The following is a 20601-nucleotide window of genomic DNA, read 5'->3' as shown; positions in this document are numbered from 1 at the left end:
TTGCCTGGAGACATTAAGAATTTATATATAAATATGTACACATGCATATGTATTTATTTTTTTAGGAAAAGGAGGATGACAAATCAGACACATCAAGCTCTCAGCAACAGAAAAGTCCACAAGGTCTGAGTGACACCGGCTATTCTTCTGATGGGATATCAAGTTCACTTGGTGAAATCCCAAGTCATATCCCCAGTGATGAAAAGGATTTGCTCAGAGAATCTAATAAAAAAGACACTATTTCACATGAAAGTCCACCAAGCCCCTCAGATCTAGCTAAATTGGAAAGTACTGTACTGTCTATTTTGGAAGCTCAGGCAAGTACGCTTTCTGATGAAAAATCTGCGAAGAGCAAAGAGCTTTATGAAACGTACAGTGAACAGACAAAGGATCAACATAAAGCAAAGCCTTTGCCAGTCACTCCAGAATCTTACAGTTCAGATGAAGAAGACTTAGAAGCTACTCAAGAAGCTGAAGGAACTGTTGTAGAAGATGGCAAAGGAAGTGCTTCCTCCCAGGCAGCCTACAAGGAAGAAGATGAAGGAGATGACATATCAGCAAGAAGACAACGCTATGATTCTGTGGAAGACAGCAGTGAGAGTGAAAATTCGCCTGTCCCAAGGAGAAAAAGAAGAGCTAGTGTCGGTTCTTCAAGCAGTGATGAATACAAACGAGATGACAGTCAGGGATCAGGTGATGAGGAAGACTTTATAAGAAAACAGATCATAGAGATGAGTGCTGATGAAGATGCCTCAGGTTCTGAAGATGATGAATTCATTAGAAATCAACTCAAAGAGATCAGTGTGACTGAAAGCCAAAAGAAAGAAGAAGTGAGAAGCAAAGCCAAAGGAACAGCTGGAAAACACAGGAGAATGGCACGGAAAAGTAGTGCAGGCTATGATGAGGATGCAGGAAGAAGGCATTCATGGCACGATGATGATGATGATAATTTTGATGAAAGCCCAGAGCCAAAATACAGAGAAACTAAAAGTCAAGACAGTGAAGAACTTGCAGTATCTGGAGGAGGAGGTCTTCGGCGTTTCAAAACAATAGAATTAAATAGTACAATAACAAAAAAATATTCTGAAGCATCTGAACAACAGAAGGGTATTTTGTATTTTGATGAAGAGCCTGAGCTAGAGATGGAGAGTCTTACAGATTCACCAGAAGATAGATCTAGAGGAGAAGGGTCTTCTAGTTTACATGCTTCTAGTTTCACACCAGGTACATCTCCTACTTCAGTGTCATCACTCGATGAAGACAGTGACAGCAGTCCTAGTCACAAAAAACTGGGAGGGGAGAGCAAACAACAGCGCAAAGCCAGGCATCGGTCACATGGTCCTCTTCTTCCAACTATTGAAGATTCTTCAGAAGAAGAAGAACTACGGGAAGAGGAAGAACTGCTAAAGGAACAAGAGAAACAGCGTGAATTAGAACAGCAGCAAAGAAAAAGTTCTAGCAAAAAATCTAAAAAGGACAAGGATGAGCTAAGAGCTCAGAGAAGAAGGGAACGTCCAAAGACTCCACCAAGTAATCTTTCTCCCATTGAAGATGCATCTCCAACAGAAGAATTACGACAGGCAGCAGAAATGGAAGAGCTGCACAGATCTTCCTGTTCTGAATACTCACCTAGTATTGAGTCAGATCCTGAAGGATTTGAAATCAGCCCAGAAAAAATAATAGAAGTACAAAAAGTTTACAAATTGCCTACTGCTGTCTCTCTGTACTCACCAACAGATGAACAACCAGCTGGACTCCCAAAAGAAGAAAGTGGTCAAAAGGCATTGAAAAGTGCTGAAGAGGTATATGAGGAGATGATGCACAAGACCCATAAGTCCAAGTCATTTCAAATTACAAGTGAAAAAGATGAAGTATTTGAAAAAGAGTCTTTATATGGTGGAATGCTAATAGAGGATTATATTTATGAATCTTTAGTAGAGGATACTTACAATGGAACTATTGACACTAATCTTGTAATGAGACAAGATGAGAGTAATGAGTATATACAACAAAGAGGAAAAGAGAAAAAAATAAGAGCTTCAGAACAGATCTATGAAGAACCACAGAAAATTACTGACCTGCAGAAAGACTACTATGGTGTTGAGACTTTACATTCCATTGTGCCTCAAGAAGATATTGTTTCTAGTTCTTATATTATCCCAGAAAGTCATGAAATAGTTGTGTTAGACAGCACAGTAAGTTCCTCCACTGAGGAAAAGCAGTTGTTAGATGCAGAAGCTGCTTATGAAGAGCTTATGAAAAGACAGAGAATGCAGCTAACCCCTGGGTCCAGTCCAACACAACCAACTTCAGGTTTTGTTCCCACATCTGATACAAAGGTATCTAGTGTTGGAGAAATAGTGGATAGTACATCTTTAACATCAAGCACTACTTCAGCAATCTCAGACGTATCACCTGTCAGTAGCACAGCACTTTCTATTCCAGATGTTAAAATAACACAGCATTTTACAGCTGAGGAAATTGAAGATGAATACTTAACAGATTATGCCAGAGAAATTCAAGAAATAATTTCTCATGAAACATCAATGTTGACATACTCTGAGATGTCGGAGGGTGCTGCATCAGTTTTGCCTTCTGATACAGCTTCTTTAACATCATCTACATCTTCGGTTTGTACCACAGATAGTTCATCACCTATAGATAGTGCAACCACAGGTTATATAGATACAGCAGATGCTGTAAGTAAACTAATAGATTCTGAAGGTATCAGGATAATAACTGAAGTTCCCTTAACATCTACAAAAGAGTACTCTGAAGTGAGCATCCCTTATGAATCTATTGCTGGAGCCACTAAAAAGCCATTTATAGCACCAGGTATGGAAAGTGTGGATCAAACTGCAGTTTGTTTAGCTGAAACTGCACCTTCAGCAGTGTCAACTACAGTTGTAAAACCCAGGCAATATGCAACTGATACCATCACCTTTGATAGCTCCAAAGCAGAGAAGGAAGCAGCTAGAAAAATGAAAAGTACAGCAGAGGCTGGCATTGTCAAAATTCATCATGAAGATTCACACAAGGAATTGAGTGTTGACAGGACAAGGATTAATTTGAGTAGTGCTACATCTGAGCAACCACCTGTATGTATAGCACCAGTAGCAGTTACAGAGCCTGCATCAGAAACATCTTCTGTACCTATTCCCAGTGTTGTAAGTAAGACCAGCATGGTCTCCGTGCCTTCCTCAGCTCCTGCTGTAACATCCAAAGTATTCTCGCTTTTTAGAAGCTCTTCTTTGGATTCTCCTGCACAACCTTCTCCATCCCCACCTCCTCCTCCTCCTCCACCACCTCCTCCACCACCATTGCCTCCACCTATTTTACCCAAGCCAGCCATTTATCCCAAAAAGAAGTCACAGGTTAAGACACCAGCAGCCACAGCTCCCACAGCGGTACCTTCAGTCACAAGTGTTCCAACACTAGAGTCTGCAGCTGCATTAAAGAATCATGTAGTACCTATCACAAAAACATACACCCCAACGCCACCTCCTGTACCACCCAAACCATCCTCCATTCCCGCAGGGCTTGTTTTCAGCCACAGGCCCACAGAAGTAACGAAACCTCCGATTGCTCCTAAGCCAGCAGTCCCTCCGCTCCCAATAGCGGGTCATAAGCCAGCAGAACCACAGCCCAAACCAACAGGCTTGTCATTGACTTCAAGTATGACTCTGAATTTGGTCCCTGCAGCTGAATACAAAATAGCGTCTCCCACTTCCCCTTTGTCCCCACACTCTAACAAATCTTCGCCAAGGCTGACAAAACCCTCACAGGAAACCTATGTTGTCATCACGTTACCATCTGAGCCTGGAACTCCCACGGAAGCTATAACTAGTCAGGCTGTTACCAGCTGGCCTTTAGAAGAACCTTTGAAAGAACAGATTCCCCAGCCTATGCAACCAGTTTTTACTCCATCCGTGAAAGCTATGGAAATTCAAAGTATGTCAGATCATAGTATGTATATTTCAGGTGCTTTGCAAGCTATTCCTGTCACAACGCAATCTGCTTTTGAAAAAATACCAAGTTCAAAATCAGAAGCAGTAACAACAGAGATAACCAAGACCACAGTGTCTGTGGTTAAGGGCCCGGCGCTTGGTTTTGGTTTAGGTAGTGTCGCTATTACTATACCTCCAGAGCCACTACAGGTAGTAGATCAACCCAGGTATAGAGAGAATGGAAGATTTCATCCTTTGGGTGATGTCATTGATCTTCGCACTTTAACTAAGTTGGATATTGAAAAGAGAGACAGCTGTATGGATCTGTCTGCTGTTTCCATGGATGTGAGAAGGCAGATACCAGCAAGTGATACAGGTGGGCGGCCAGTAAGTACTGTCCAGCCAGCTATAATAAATCTTAGCACTGCATGTGTTGCTGATCCTTCTCTGTCTGTAGTCACTGAGACGGTAACCGTAATGACCTGCACTGCCACTGTAAGCTACACTGCCAGTACAGACAGCCTGGTGGATCTGGGACATGCGATGACAATGCCACTCCAGCTAACAACATCAAAACATTTTGATCCTGCATACAGAGTAACAGGCAGCCAGGCATTCTCTGCGGGTAGAGACGAAGTGCCAATAAATTTATCCCTAGGTACTTCAACACATGCAGTGACGTGGGCTACTACAAAGCCTGTTACTGTGCCACCTGTTGGTGTCACAAATGGTTGGACTGATCTCTCCACTTCCCAGGAGCCAATGGAGAGTGGAGCAGTTGACCTTAGCACTACAAAATCCCACAGAACTGTAGTGACAATGGATGAAAGTACTTCAGGTATCGTAACGACAGTAATAGAAGATGATGAAAAGCCTGTGGATCTGACTGCAGGGAGAAGAGCTGTCTGCTGTGATATGGTTTATAAACTGCCATTTGGTAGGAGCTGTACAGCACAGCAGCCACCAACTACACTTCCTGAAGATCGGTTTGGTTACAGAGATGACCACTATCAGTATGATCGTTCAGGGTCATATGGCTACCGAGGAATGGGGGGTATGAAACCATCTATGTCTGACACAAATTTGTCAGAAGCTGGACTGTTTGCATATAAAAGCAAGAATAGCTTTGATTATCGAGTTGGGGCAACTGATGCAGCAGTAGATCTTACTTCTGGAAGAGTTACTACAGGTCAGTATGACACAGCAGCAGATCTTTCTTTGAAATATAATTTTGATGTTCCTCACCTCATTTCCGGATAATTTTTTTTTATTATTTTTCCCCTCCTTTTGTTGGTTTGTTTTCTTCTGGACAGTGTGACAAATTATTCTGGATTACACGTGTTTTTCATTTCTTCATTTTACATTTGTGTTTTGCACAGAGGTGCCTGCATGTGCCTGCATGTTCAGAAATGCTGTTTCCTTCACATCTAAAGTAGATCATTAACCTGAAGATTTGCATGCCGTTTCCCCTTCCCATGTAATTCATCAAGATGGGATGACTTTCAGAATCCACAAAGCAGCATTCTTTTGTGGGACTGGACTGTAACTTTGCCCTGTAATTTCAGGTGAGGTTATGGATTACTCAAGCAAGACTACTGGTCCTTATCCAGAGACTCGTCAGGTGATTTCTGGCATCGGGCTCAGTACACCACAGTATTCCCAAGCAAGAATGGTATCATCTCGGGGTTCCCAGTTTGGTGTTGGAAGTGTTTTAAGATCATCCAATGGTGTTGTTTATTCTTCAGTAGCAACTCCAATCCCATCCACATTTGCCATCACTACACAACCTGGTTCTATTTTCAGTACATCTGTCAGAGACTTACCGACTCTCCAAACAATTGACTCGGTGACCTCTTTATCAACTTTGCAACAGAATCAACCACTTCCAAGATCATACAGTTTCTTGACAACAGTGGCACCTGAAAAAGATAGTGCAATTACTGCCATTGAGATGGAGACAGGGTTACCACCTCTTACTATAGAACCTATTACCACTGAGCCCACCAACTTGATACCTGCTTTAACTACAGCATCTGAAGTTTATACAGATGTGATTGAAGATGAAGTTGCCCTTCTCATTGCCCCTGAAGAAGGCAAACAGCAGCAGCTTGATTTGGAGCGTGAACTTCTTGAGCTTGAGAAAATTAAGCAGCAGCGCTTTGCAGAAGAGCTGGAATGGGAACGTCAGGAAATTCAAAGGTTTAGGGAACAAGAAAAGTTTATGGTGCAAAAAAAACTTGAGGAGTTGCAATCCATGAAGCATCATCTCTTATTTCAACAAGAGGAGGAACGACAAGCTCAGTTTATGATGAGGCAAGAGACATTAGCCCAACAGCAGCTGCAGCTTGAACAATTCCAACAACTTCAGCAACAGCTCCACCAACAGTTAGAGGAGCAAAAAATTCGTCAAATATATCAGTATGGTTATGACCCTTCAGGAACTGGCTCACCACAAACGACCACAGATCAAACGCTTTTGGAAGGACAGTATGCAACCACAGAAAATGGCCAGTTTTGGCCTACTGATGACGCAACCACTACGGCTTCAGGAGTGTTGGGTATTGAAATTCCACAAAGCCAGACATGGTATACAGTTCAGTCTGATGGCATTACTCAATACATACCAAGGTCTGGCATCTTAAGCTCCGTTTCAGAAATGTCCCTTAAGGATATTGATGTTAGAGAAGAGAAGCAACTGAAAAAGAGAAGTTCTATGCCGAAATTGCGTGGCCCATATGAGGAGCTTGAGGAGACCATGGAAGAAGAGCCCCGGTGCTTCAAAAAGATTGTGGACAGTGGAGTGCAAACTGATGATGAAGATGGAGCAGACAGAGGTTACACAAACAGGAGACGGAGAAGTAAGAAGAGTGTTGATACGAGTGTTCAGACAGATGATGAAGATCAAGATGAATGGGATCTTTCCAGCAGATCCAGAAGGAAGCCTCGTGTAGGGAAGTACAGTGAGAGTACCTCTGAGCCAGACAAAGCTAAACAATTCTCCAAAGTATCTAGTATTGCAGTTCAGACAGTGGCAGAGATTTCAGTACAAACAGAACCTGTAGGAACAATAAGAACACCTTCAATCAGGGCCCGATTGGATGCTAAGGTTGAAATCATAAAGCATATTTCAGCTCCAGAAAAGACATATAAAGGAGAAAGTTTGGGATGTCAAACAGAGACAGAGTCAGATACTCAGAGTCCCCAATATCTGTCAGCTTCATCTCCCCAGAAAGACAAAAAGCGCCCAACACCATTAGAGATAGGATACTCATCCCACCTTCGTCCAGACTCCACATTGCAGGTAGTCCCTTCCCCTCCCAAATCTCCCAAAGTTCTCTATTCACCCATTTCACCTGTTTCACCAAGCAAAGTTATAGAGTCAGCGTTTGTACCCTATGAAAAACCCATCACTGATGACATCAGCCCTCAGAAGATGCTGCATGCTGACATTGCCAAGGTTCCTCCGTCAAGCCCAAAAACAGGAAAAATGATGCAACGCTCTTTGTCTGACCCTAAGCCCCTGAGTCCCACAGCAGAAGACAGTTCCAGAGCTCAGTTTCAGTACACTGAGGGTTTCATGGTAAGAAGTATTTGCTTGCCTTTTCTTTTTTTGGGGGGGAGGGTGTTGGGGTTTGGGTTGTTTTCTGGGGGTTTTGTTTGTTTGGGTTTTTTTAAATATGCATTTCCACAGTTATCACTACAGCATGATGGCTGACACACTCATTTGCAATACCTGTGTATGTAGTGGTTTTGCACACCTTGCTGAAAAGTCCTGAGGAACAGCTGCTGTCTAAAGCAATGGTTATTTGCTTCATTGCTTTGCCTGTGAATAGAGGAATCCACATTATAGTCTTACTAAGATTCAGAAAAAACCCACAACAAATTCTTCTTCAGAATTTGGAAGGCACTTTGTATGTTACATCACAGTTAATTGCCAATATAATGGTTACTGCCAATTCTTCAGAAAATGCAAAGCATTTTCTTTCTAGTCAACACCCAGCTCTTGTGGCACGCTCTGTAGCGCATTTGCCTTGAAATTACTGCATGTGCCTTCTGAGAGACAGCGGACACCAGATTTGTAATTACCTTAGTTAGCTGTCCTTTTAGACACCCGTGAGGTTTCTTGGCCATTTGTGATTCTAGGGGTAATCTTGTGTCTGAATGTGTACATCTTTTATCTCTCCCATACCAAAAGGTCTCATACCACAAATCCATTTTTTGTTTGTTTGTTTTGGGTAAGGAGGATTATCAAGAAGTTACGCAAGTGTTGAGGCTGTTTCTGAGGGGTCAGAGGAGGCAATTTTGAATAATGGTGACATCATCAGCATTAAGATTTTTCATTTCTGCAGTATTCCTTGAGAAGTAAGATTTCTGATTTGGGAATCAGTCCATTCTTTATGAATAAGAGGAAGAAGTCTTGGCTAAGAAAAAAAACCCACCTTTATAATTTAACATGTTCTTGGCTGTCCTTGCGTCCATTGGCTTCTGTCAGTTGCAGGGTCAGTATCTTTCTTGTCAGAGCTCTGGAAGACTTACCATTTGAGTTCTTCAGCAATTTTTATCTTTTATGTTCAGATATATTTGAATACATGAGCGATTAGTGCAGCTGGATAGAATAAAGAGGGTTTGTTTTCTGTGTTTGATAATTTGTGGTGGCTTTCAAATGCAGAAGTATCTGGTTATACCCTCCAAGGCTCACACTGTAAGCAGTTTCTGCAGCTTCACATATTTGTGCAGATATTAAATGCTTTCTATGCTGTTACTGCCTGGAGAACAGTACCTGCAAATTTCAAGGGAAAACTGTAGTCGTGACATTGGCACTCCATATAAACATCATTCCCTAACGCAGGATTAGCACAGTGGGGAAACCTGCATGAGCACTAAAGTTTGATGTAGAGGGTTTGGAACAGCATCTTGAAGGATGTTGCTCGTGGGTTAGAAAGTGATGGGTACTACTAGATATCGGAGAGTAGGTATAATATTGTAAAGTAACTCACTGTAGTGAAACTATTGCTAAGGACAAATTATTCAGTTTAGTTATTTCATAGATTCATATATATTTGATATGAATTATATATTTTGTATGATGGATGATACATTCTATAAACAGCTGATTGTTTAAAGGCCTTTTACAGTAGAGTTTCAGCATACTGTATTCATTAATGAGACATGGAAACAAAGGGCTTGCACATCGTTGTTTCTTTTTTACCCATGTTTATTACCAATTTGCCTTAAGCTCAAACAGTAATGAGCTGTATTACTCTTATTAGTATGCAGCCATCAAGCAGCAAATAGCCCATGTCTCAGAGTACTTACAGGCTAAACAAATGAGGTGGACAATTTTATGGAACATGGGATGCAAGTAGACAAATGCAATGAAAGTAAAAAGCTTCCACAGATATAAAGTGGACGGCACTGTCTCATGCAGCATATGGTGAGGAAACTGCTCCACAAACCTCCCATGACCACCATGGCTGCTTTCAGCTCTGATGTTATATTAAACATTTAGCCTGTTACACTCTCTCTTTCTGATAGAGTTTTGTTAACTGTCTGAGGTTCAGTTAGCTTAGGCTGGGATCAGGTACATCAATTTTAAAGGAGGAAAATATGACAAAAAAGAAAATAGAGTGACATTTGCAGAACCTAATCTAATGACCTCATCAGCATCTGGAAATATGGGCAATAAATTGCTTTTGCAGTTGCTGTATCAGTTTCAGTTCTCGATTACTCAGTCCAGTTACGTTGTGAAGGAAGGATCTGCAGTGTAAACAAGATCCAAGTTTCCATGAGACTTACAGTATTCTCGCCAGCACATCTATGTTTGTTTACACCAGCTGAGAACCTGGTTTTAGGACCATATCATCTTGGAAGCACAGGAAAGAGTGGACAGTGATTTCTTCTTTTGGTACCTTTTGTCACACTCCAAGTTCTCCCTGAGAGTTGGCATACAAATAGCGGCACTGTTGACAAAGCGTGAACCTTGTTGACATTTTCTCAGCTGTAGAACTGAGTTGTTATAGCAACAGATCATTGTTACACTTGAGTTCAAATACAGGATCACCTTTGGATTATCCTGCTAAGTGTGAAAGTAAGATGTTTCCTCAAGTTTAAAATATTTTTGGCAGTTGGACTGTTTTTTTCATTCTCTCTTTGTATGGTGCCCACAACAGCTGAAATCTTTATCTGTTAATCGTCTGTGTATGCTTTTGTGCCTCCTGACTGGAGATTTCCTAATTGCTTAATTATAAAAAGGGAAAGGTAGAAGAGATCAGTTATGTCATTCAGAACAGTGAAGTTCAGTGCAGAAAAAATAGTGAAACAGCTCGCCCTGGGAAAGAGAATTTACTAGAGCTGAACATAAAATAGTAAAATGGAAATGAAAGATTTATCTTTCACTACAAACAGAGTGTGCATATGAATACTTTTTGCATGGATGAATATCACATCACTTTGTTAATAGTTCTTGTTTCAGGGTTATGTCTTTGCATCCATAAACAATGCAGGTGAAAAAGGTGATCATGTGTTCATTTATATGTTTCAGAGGCTTCTTTTTATGAGTTTATCAAAAAAGTTGATCCTTATGCAATCAGTGGGACTAAAAGGATAAGAATAAAATTAGTCTCTTTCTAAGGCTTACAATGAAATGATACCTTGTCCTTCAAGTAGTGCACTTTCATAATTCATGGGCTTTTTCCATTGAAAAATATACTTATTACAGCATCTCAAGGACAAAGTTTATAGAGACTATGAATAAGTTGATTAAAATAACACTGTGTTTTAGAACTGCTGTTTTAAATATGATGTTATTCTTCAATGCACATTTTATAGGAAATTATTCCAGTATTTGATAGAATCTAGTATAAGTGAAAGACTGAAAAATAACCTGCTAGTTAATCACATAATAATAAGTATCTAGATAATACGGCTTTCAGTGATGGTACATTTAATTTTTAAATAACAAGTTATATGTTTACATTACATTTTCATTTACTATGTATAGTAGTCATTGCCTCTATATGAACACATGAATGAACATAGATGGTGGCTTCCTATTAATCCAGCGTAGAAGTATTGTTTTCCGTTATGTTCCCTTTGGTAGTTCTTGTGTGCTGTACATTTCTATGATATGTATTAGTAGTGTAGCTGTGTCAAGGAAAACTTGTGAACTGTAAGTTGTCAGCACCAAAAAAGTTGTGGCAGCCACCCATCTGGAATTGATAGTTTACAAAGAGACCTAATTTTCCTGTTTTGTGAGCTTTGTGCCACTTGAGCTCCCAGTGGCAATGAGCTCCCCAGCACTGGCTTTGATAGACTGTCCAGTAGTCCGGCATGGTAGGATTCCATGGAGAGCATAGCCATAGCAGTGGTTTCCATGAGGGGACCAGGAGGCATTAGCAGAGTTTAGAAGTGGAGATTTATATTTGTCCATTCAACAGCAACAAAAAATTGTGAGTACCTGTCTAGTTTTAATAAAGAAATAGTTTTACACCAGTGCATCACAGAATCAAAGTCACATACCAGCCACAGTCAGCTCTGACATTGGTACATATTGCATATGTGTAATCAAAGATGGAAGTTGTCTTCCTTTGCCTTTGGATGCAAAATGTCTGCTCAACTAAACTGAAGCAAATTGCAGGTCTTGCACGTGAACTGTCACACATACAACATCTACAGCTAAGCAGTGCATAAAGACTCAGCAGAAGTGTTTGTATTCATGAAATTAATGCAAAAACACATCTGTCAACCGTCTGTGAGCTTCAGGGTAGAAATTGTGCATTTAAACTTCAACACTTAGAACAAATTCTATCAATCTGTTTATTAAGAGAGCTAACAGAGACTCTGTCTGAAATTTTTATTTGATGTGAGTCACTGTACTTGTAAGGCAAATATTATTGAAATCTGTATACTATAGTAAAATAGACATGATTTCAAGCAAAATCCCAAAAGATTGTGTCTTTATTTAGGTCAGAATTGCAGGACTTCATCCATTGCTGTAGTAAAAGCAGAAGTGATTTTATACTGACTTTAAAAGTGCAGATTTCTTCGAATGACATAAATTTTTAAAGTAATCAAAACAAAGTACATCCATCTGTATTTTATCTTCTACGGGATTCTGAATTTTTCAACTTTAAAACTGAAGCTTAGGACTTCACTGATTTGGGCTGTCCTTGGTTGCGTCAGATGTGCTGTACATCTGGGCACTGAAGAAGGGAAGCAGGGTAGTTGCTCTCAGTAGAATTAAAACCTTTGTTATATCATATCCATGATGTTTTGGTTGTTTATTCAGGACTAAGCTGATCACCAGGCTTGTATTTCAGCAAGGAATGTTCTACTTGGGGAATGGATAAAGAGTAGGGATAATCACCTGGTTAGAGGTTGGGTATTTCCGTTTCCCTTCCTCAGAAGCAGGGAATAGGTTCATTGCTTAAAGTTGTGCCAGAATTTCAGATCACAGATTTCTGCTATTATTGGAGCACAGGATATTGATGTTTCCCTTGGTTTCTTGCTATCTGGGCCTAATTCCAGCTAAAAGAAGTTAGTACTTTGTTAATAGCTCTTATAGTTACTGTAAAATATTCCTAAGTGTTTTATGGTCTGAGACGTAGGTGGTCACATGGTTATAACTGCAAAAAGCTTAATTCAATTACTTTAATTTTCCATTTTAGTCCCATGATTCGTTCCAGAAAAAAAAGGAAGAACACTTCGTTTTCTGTAAAAGTTACATTTCAGTATAGAGGAGCCATTACATCTTGCAGAAACAGCTGCTGTTTGGGTTTAAGTTGTTGTTGGGTGTTGAGTGAGGAGCCATCTCTGGGAGTGTCTTAGAGTAACCTAGATTTAAAGTGCAAAGTTGGTTGGTTGGTGGTTTGGTTGGGTTTTTTTGTTTTTTTTTTTTTACCTTTGCTTCTAAATGACATCTGTGGGCTGTGGTTTAATGAAATGCTTCTTCAGGCGCTGGTGACAACTGGTCCTTCTTTTTGTCCGTGCATACACTGGTCTTAACAGTCTGGGAGCAGCCTGGTTTGCATGATTCCTGTTTGTACACAGTTTGTGAACGGCACATCTGCATCTGCCTGCCGGTGTGTTAACATGCTTAGCATAGGCTAAGTCACCGGGTCTAGTTAGGCATACATGTTCCTGCATCCCTGAAGAGTGTCCTGCAGCTACATATGAGGCTGGGTCATTGCATTTGGACAGGAGATCTTATCTTGAGATAGAATTCAGGCCAGCAAGAGAAGGTGTGAACATAACCACTGAGTTCCTTTTGTGCTTGACTATCGTCACACACTTTTGTGTGTGTTTCAATTGAATTTACTGGAAACGGAGTTGAAAAGATGATCTCACTCAAATCTAGAAACAATTCTAGACAATCTTACCCCTGTGTAAATAGTGAAATAGGACTTACCTATCTTCTTGAACTATGTGGTTTTAGCTAGATTTTAGATTACTTTTTCCACTAATGGTCTGAATTATTTACGATTTAGAGTCCTGTTAACATTTCAAACTACTGCTTCTTGTGCTGTATTTGAAATCCTTTGGAAAAACAATTATGTGACTCAAATGAGGAGTCTTTTTTCCATCTGTCATATCTTCAAAACAGAAAGATTACCCCACATTTGGTCAGTATCTCATATAAAAATTATTTTCTGAAGCACATTTAACTGGGTCAGTCTGTCTTGACTGATACTTTTAGATTAGTTGATTTCACACAGTCTCTATTCAACCAAGGGGACATTCATGCATAACAGAAGATTCGTATGGTATTCACTCTTGCTTTTCAAAGGGGATCCTTAACTATCTTTTATAAAGGAAATTATTTATGGCAGAGTTGACAAAGAGCCTAACTTTTCGGTCACTTGGACAATTTCTCACCAGCTGTCAGCTTATCCATCTTCCTCTTAAGCCAGCTCTCATATACACATTAAAAAAACACCCCTGACAACAAATCCCATTGCTTGCTATTTTATCTTCCATAAAAGACGAAGAAGAGTGAGGGTACCATACTATCTCTCTACTCCTATCCAGCCGTTTGGTTATTGTGGTTATCCATTTTAGGACTACTTTGAGTTTTGGGTATGGAGGGAAGCCAATATAGTGTTTCCTCCTTTAAAGTAATAGATACGGCATATAAAAGTATACAGTAGAACCAAGCAGGCACAGAAGAATGACAGAGGGGCACATACCAACCAGCCAGTTTTGTCCTACTTCAGCTCTGTTTTGCTTCAGACTTTCATCTCCTATCAAGCCATGCATTGTAATTAGCCAGTTTGTAGTAGGAGGGTAACATTTCTGCTAGTGTAATTGCCTCACTGAACTCTGAAGAGAGTTCCTTTCACATGTTCTACTGCTATGTTTGGCTTCTTGCACTGTATTCTGTCTACTCTTTTATGAGCAGCTATGACCGAAGCACAGGAAAGTCATATTGATGGAGCAAATGACCATACCTTCTCCAAAAGGAGCAGAAGACCAATGTCCATAAACTCTTCCCTGGAAGGGAAGCACTGTCTGCTACGTTAGCAAGTTGTTTGGTGCAGGAAAAGCAGAACAGTAGATGAAAGTAGTTGATGCTGAAGTATCTGCGAGTATACTGTGTTATTTTCCAAAAGGAGCCAGTCATGGGCTCAGGCTGGTTTTCCTCACTGGGATTTGAGCACATCTCAGATATAGTTATGGAAATGATTTCTATTTAGTTTTCTCCAGAAGGCTTGTAATGCAAAATATAGCAGTGTGCACTAACTAGAGACAACCAATTTGTTCTTGCCAAAGTAGTCTAAACTTCATCTAATAAAAAACTGCAAGCTTTAATTCCAACACTTTTCCCCATCATTTTATTAAAATATTTTAAAGTTTATAAAATATTGTCTTGATCAGCCAAATGTGATTAAATGTTACTTGGAAGTGATCCAAGACTGGCAAAAACCCATGAGAGCTCATATGTCTTATATGAAGATTACTAAAAATAAACCAGACCCAAACCCACAGTACATCTGAAACTTATGATCAGATATGATTAAACAGAACAAAAAATTCAGAAAAGTAGAAAGATGCTCTGTATGCCTCTTCATTCTCCTCTGTGTCAGTGGTTACCTTTCCTCTGCATATGAAACCTCTGGGATGCTCCTTTAGCACAAATCATGTGCTAAATCATCACAAAGTGCATTTAAAATCATCCCTGTTTTTTTATTTGTTGGGGGTCATTTTTTTTGAAACAGTTCAGGGTATGCTAGTGTTGAGATAATTATTCTTTGCAATCAGTTCTTTAGATTTTAAAGGGGTGCATCTCAATTAAATTCTGATACCTGGGCATGCTTTCTCCAGGGACAAGTATGTCCCTGGAGATTAATTTATTTTTAGTATACGAGCTCCTAAAAATTTCAAAACTTTACATTTTCCCTAAGGAAAAATAAGAAAAATATCTGCACAGCTACATACACCCCATATGATGACCCCAAAAAGTAAAAGTAAAGAAAAAGATGAAATGATGGTATCCAGTAATTGTTGGGCTAGATGAGTGTTCTTAATACTCATCACTGCATTATTACCTTCATAAATCATCTACCAGAGCTCTGAAGTTTTACTTCGTATCTCTAGAAGTACTGTATAGGCCAGATTCTTTCATGATATCAGTGTTTCAAATTGCAGTGTGAGCTAATAACACCTGAAAGGTTGTTGGGTCTTTCTGTTTGGGTTTTGTTTTTATTTTTGTTTTAATTAATAAGGCTTGCCTATGTTAGAACTAAACTTTACCTGATCCTCAAAATAATTCTATTCAGGCATTGGTTTTCTGAGCCAGTGATTTCATATTAAGAATAATTTGGTAAGATAAATAACTATTTACAGGTATGCATTAAACTAGGTGTAGACTTATGGGTTTACATATTGATGTTCAAAATTATATTTTAGTATGAAATAATGAGAAAAATAGTTCCTTCTACTGTACTATTTTACTTTCTTACTCCAGCACATTATTTATTGATAAACTAGAATTCTTGCAATTACTGTTTTTTTAATGGGAGTTTACTTTCCATCTGCCAGCTGGAAGTAGATATCTTAGGCTAAACTGGTCACTGTTAAACTGCATAGCAGTTTTAAGTGGGTCAGGCAAGGCTTTGTCATAGACCTGACTCTTTAATAATTCAATTGCAATTTAGAGTATGGAGAAAGCACTCATACAACGTTTGTACATCAATATAGGAAATACAATTACTTTGGGAAGCAGAATTGCAATTCAGAGCAGTTTTCCAGAATCAGATTCAGTAACAATACAGACACCACAGGTACAACAGAAAAAAATAAATAAATAAAAAGGAATGTAGCTGTTTAGGCAATAGCAGCACTGAAAACGTTCAAGTGTAGTAGCAAAAGTTCAGACAATGTGACTTAAAAATATGAGGTGCTTGCATGAAAAGCAGCAATGTTCTTGGGAACTGCTTACTAGTGCATGTGTAAGATACAGGTTGCAGTTGTTCTACCCTACTCAGTGGCTGGTGAAACTTCAGCTGTAATACTACATGTGGTTTAGGTCAGCACCACTTAAGAGTTAGAGAGACTGAAAAATTTCAAAGTTGAGCAAATAAGAAAGGATGAAATATTTAGACAACAAGGCATTGGCTGAAAGGCTGAAGGGTCTGGCTGTGTTCATCTGGAAAGACCAAAGCTGAACAAGATAAGAGTCTTTCAATGTGTTAAACATTATTGTAAATAGGGCAGCTACTAAGTGCTCTTCATGTCTAGTGGAGGCGGGAAATGAATTATCTCAACTTGTGGCCTCGGATATTTAGTAGATATTAACAAAAACTTGATAATTGCAATCACACAAATGCCTTGGGAGCAATATATTTTAGTGAAACTGTGTTACATCTGAATTGGGAATAACACTGCGGGCTGGGGGCAGGGGGCTGGGAACTGCCCGGGGGAAAGGGCCGGGGGGGCTGGGCACAGCCGCTGGGCAGGAGCCCCCAGCGTGCCCAGGTGGCCAAGGGGGCCAGCAGCGCCCTGGCCGCTGTCAGAAGCGCTGTGGCCGGCAGGGCCGGGGCAGTGCCCGTCCCCCTGTGCTGGGCACCGCTGCGGCCGCCCCTCGGGGCCTGGGCTCAGGGTCGGGCCCCTCAGGGCAGGGGGGACGCAGAGGGGCTGGAGCGTGTCCAGAGCCGGGCAGGGGCTGGGGCAGGGGCTGGGGGGGGCGGCGGGGGGAGCTGGGGGGGTCAGCCTGGAGAGGGGGGGCTCAGGGGCACCTGGTGGCTCCCTACAGCTGCCTGGCAGGGGCTGTAGGCAGGGGGGGTCGGTCTCTGCTCCCAGGGAACAAGCGCCAGGACACGGGGAACCGGCCTCACGTTGTGCCGGGGGAGGTTTAGGTGGGTGTGAGGGGAAATTCCTTCATGGAAAGGGTGGCCAAGCCCTGGCACAGGCTGCCCGGGGAGGGGGTGGCATCACCACCCTGGGGGTGTTTAAATAATGCGTAGATGAGGTGCTTGGGGACATGGGCTAGTGGTGGGCTCGGCAGTCCTGGGTTAATGGTTGAACTTGATGATCCTAAAGGTCTTTTCCAACCTACATGATTTTATGATTCTATGATTCTTTAGCCTACATGACTGATTTCCCTTCCAAGCCAAGAGTATCTTGAGGAGTATGAGTAATAGCATTATCTTTAAAAACTGAATTCTAAAATGAAGTACAAATGTCTTTAGTATTCATGGCTCTTCTTACACATTATCATCCGCATCATTGTTGTCAGTTTGTATAGATAGCAGCATTTGTCACAAACTGCTTGAGTAAACTAACCACTCATCATATAGGGCTCTTTCTCTAATCTGAATGACCTCAGTGATGCAGCCTTCATTTGTGAGATAAGAAGCTGAGACAAAGAAATTAGGTCCATAATACCATAGCCCAAATGCCACCTGTCTTGTTCCTTCTGTCCCTTAGCTGAAGTGGAATTTATTCCCCATTTTAATTTGCACTTTACATTTATCTTCAGAAATCTAGAGAGATCTAGCATCTTCCTTCACTGACATGAGAACATAGGCTACCTAGCTAATGTATGAAGGAATGGAAAGGTGATGTTTACTGTTAGATATTGGTGGTGTAAAGTCACACCTGACCTGGTCACTGTAGATTCCTGTTATAATCTGCAGGCAAAAATATTCTAAGGGAACAACAGTTCATATACTTATTCTATATTTTTATTTTAAAGTAGGATTAATCCCACACATTTCTCCATTGGCTACAAAGAGATTCTAGATGACTGAGACTACTTTTGGTCAGGTGAATCCCATGGTCTTTCAAAAAGCCTGTCTTCTGAATCTTCTGTATTCCTATTTCCTGCTTTTTCTCTTATTAAAAGCAGTGGATTAATTGCTCCTAGTTTCCTTTTATCAATTCTGTGCAGCGCAAGTTATGATTCAGTTAAAGTTAAGACTATAAATTGTTTTCTAGCTACCAAAGCACAATTAAAAAAAAATAATTAGTGTTCATTTAATTCACTGAAATGTCTATCAAAATAAAAGAGCTCTTTCCAATAGTTTCCAGTTTCTCCCAGCATGCTTTTGAGGTGAATGGTTGCTGACAGGTGGGCATCATAGCGCAGACAAACCTTTTACTTACAGAAGAACATGGGCTTTGCTGACACCAATTCAGACTTTCAGAAGCTATCCTGTCAACAGTTCTCAACTCTTACCTGGAGAGACCAAGCTTTTCCTTTGTACTTACCTTCTCGGTTCAGTTTCTCCAAATAACTTCCAGTTTTTATACTGAGGAGGAGTTGAACACTGGTAGACTTTTTTTCAGAAACACAAAAAAGTGATTTCCCAGCTGCAGTGTTCAGCTCAGCGAGTGGAATCCATAATGGTATGGTAAATGCTTACAGTCTCTCTATTGGGAATGAAGATAGGAGACAGGGGCAAGTCTGAAACACCATCAAAAGATACAGCTTAGACATCTCTGTGAAACTTTGATGCAGAGCCTAGAATTTGTCTCTTTGTATTCCTCCTCTCCCTCTGTATGAGACTACAGAGGATGCCTGCGTCTCGGTTCTCCTCCAGAACTTCTTGCATTTTGTACAGGATGAATTTGGGTCTTGGTTCAATTTCTGTTCACATTCTCCATCTGTCCATATCTTCCCTCTAAGCTCCCTTCTAAATCCTACTGCTGTTTCCCAGCTGGTCTCTCTCTAACACCTTTTTTCATCCAATCTAAGTGGTTCCTATCAAAATACAGCTTTGATTATCTCACCTTACTCACTTTGCAAGCTGCTTGCTAATGCTGAATCCAGCTCAAGCATCGAGTGTGCTGGTGCTCTTACACTGCCTGGCAAACCTTTTCCCTGGTGTAGGATTGTAAATGCCAAGCAGACTAAATGGGCTAGCCATGAACTAAAAGTAAAGGCAGGGATGAAATTAAACAGGATGGAGGAAGGCCTGAAGGAAGGTTAAACTAGGGATTTCCTCAGTGTGTGCAAGATGAAAATAATGGTCCTGGTTTCTCTAAATGTGGAGGACTGCTCTATTTAGACAGAAGTTGCCAGAGGTGAAGAGGTAGTCAGGAAGGGTGATGGGCAGGGTTAATCCCAACAAGGACTACCCACTTCGAATTTTAGCCTAATATAGGGAAGATTAATTTGAGACTCGGTGTTTATTTTCAGCTGCTGTATAGCATTAATAAAATGCAGTGATGTAAGCCTCAGGAAATCATAAGGTAGCTTGGAAGTAATATTTACTTCCTAAGCTTGCAGAGCACATTTTCCATAATTTCTTTCACAGTTGTATTTTTGCTGTATATATATGATGTAAGAGGGTAATAGTGGAATAAAATTATGCTTCTTGTCTGAGTTAAAGTTGAAAGCAATGACCGTGTTTTTCAGAAATTTCAGCCTGGGTTATTAACTTCCATCATATTGATACTCCTTTTATCATTCCTAAGTTACAATCCACAGCAGAATTATCGTGGCCTTCTAGGAAGAGCCGAGAGGAATCAGTGAGTTTGTCCTTTGCTCATTTGATCAGTGATACGGTAGTATCAAGGGTTCTGTAGTAATGCCTCCAGATATTTCTTTAGGCAGTAAAAGTCATTCTTGTGACAGCAGTAGTGTACGCTGCTCCCAGCCCTTATGTTCTTACAGCCTGTTGGAACATTGTTTGTCCGAGAGAACTGTAACGCAGGCAGAGGAACCCATTTTTATCTCTTTTTTTCTTTTCTTTATCATTTGGCCCAAGACCTCACCAAAGAAAACAAGTTTTCATGATGTGACATTTTTCCCTTTTTATATATATATATATATGTGTGTATATATATATATATATATATGTATATGTGTGTATATATATATATATATATGTATGTATATGTATATATATATATAAGTAAAAAAGCAAATGGTTTTTCTGGAGGTTATTTTGCAAACATGACTAACAGTATTTTTCATCTCAGCGATACTGCAGCTCTGGAACATTATTGCCCACATTGAAGCTTTTATTTAATAAAAATAAATACTGCAGTCCCTATTCTTTCACATCTTCCACAGCATCTTGGCAGTAAATCCATCAGTATGGTGGTGCCTGTATTACGTTTTGCAAACATTAGCTATCTGAACTTCTCAGCCATCACAGTGACAGAGAAAAGGATCACCAATTAATTAGATTGGGAGGGCTCTGTGGAGGTC

The 20601-nt window shown here is 40.3% G+C and overlaps 1 protein-coding gene across 9 annotated transcripts in view; it reads left to right on the top strand.

The window, feature by feature from the left end:
- Window positions 1-20601, top strand: part of PCLO (piccolo presynaptic cytomatrix protein) — a 385852-nt gene that overhangs the window by 177041 nt on the left and 188210 nt on the right. For all 9 annotated transcript variants that reach the window (XM_080392024.1, XM_080392028.1, XM_080392027.1 and 6 more), the window contains exons 5-6: window positions 66-5136; window positions 5513-7527. In XM_080392024.1, the coding sequence (XP_080248150.1) occupies window positions 66-5136; window positions 5513-7527 (7086 nt within the window). The remainder of the gene's footprint in view (window positions 1-65; window positions 5137-5512; window positions 7528-20601) is intronic.

The sequence above is a fragment of the Falco punctatus genome (assembly GCF_963210335.1).
Source record: "Falco punctatus genome assembly, chromosome: 6".
Lineage (NCBI taxonomy): Eukaryota > Metazoa > Chordata > Aves > Falconiformes > Falconidae > Falco > Falco punctatus.
Note: the sequence above shows the minus strand (reverse complement) of the source record. Positions and strands in the feature narration are given on the sequence as shown.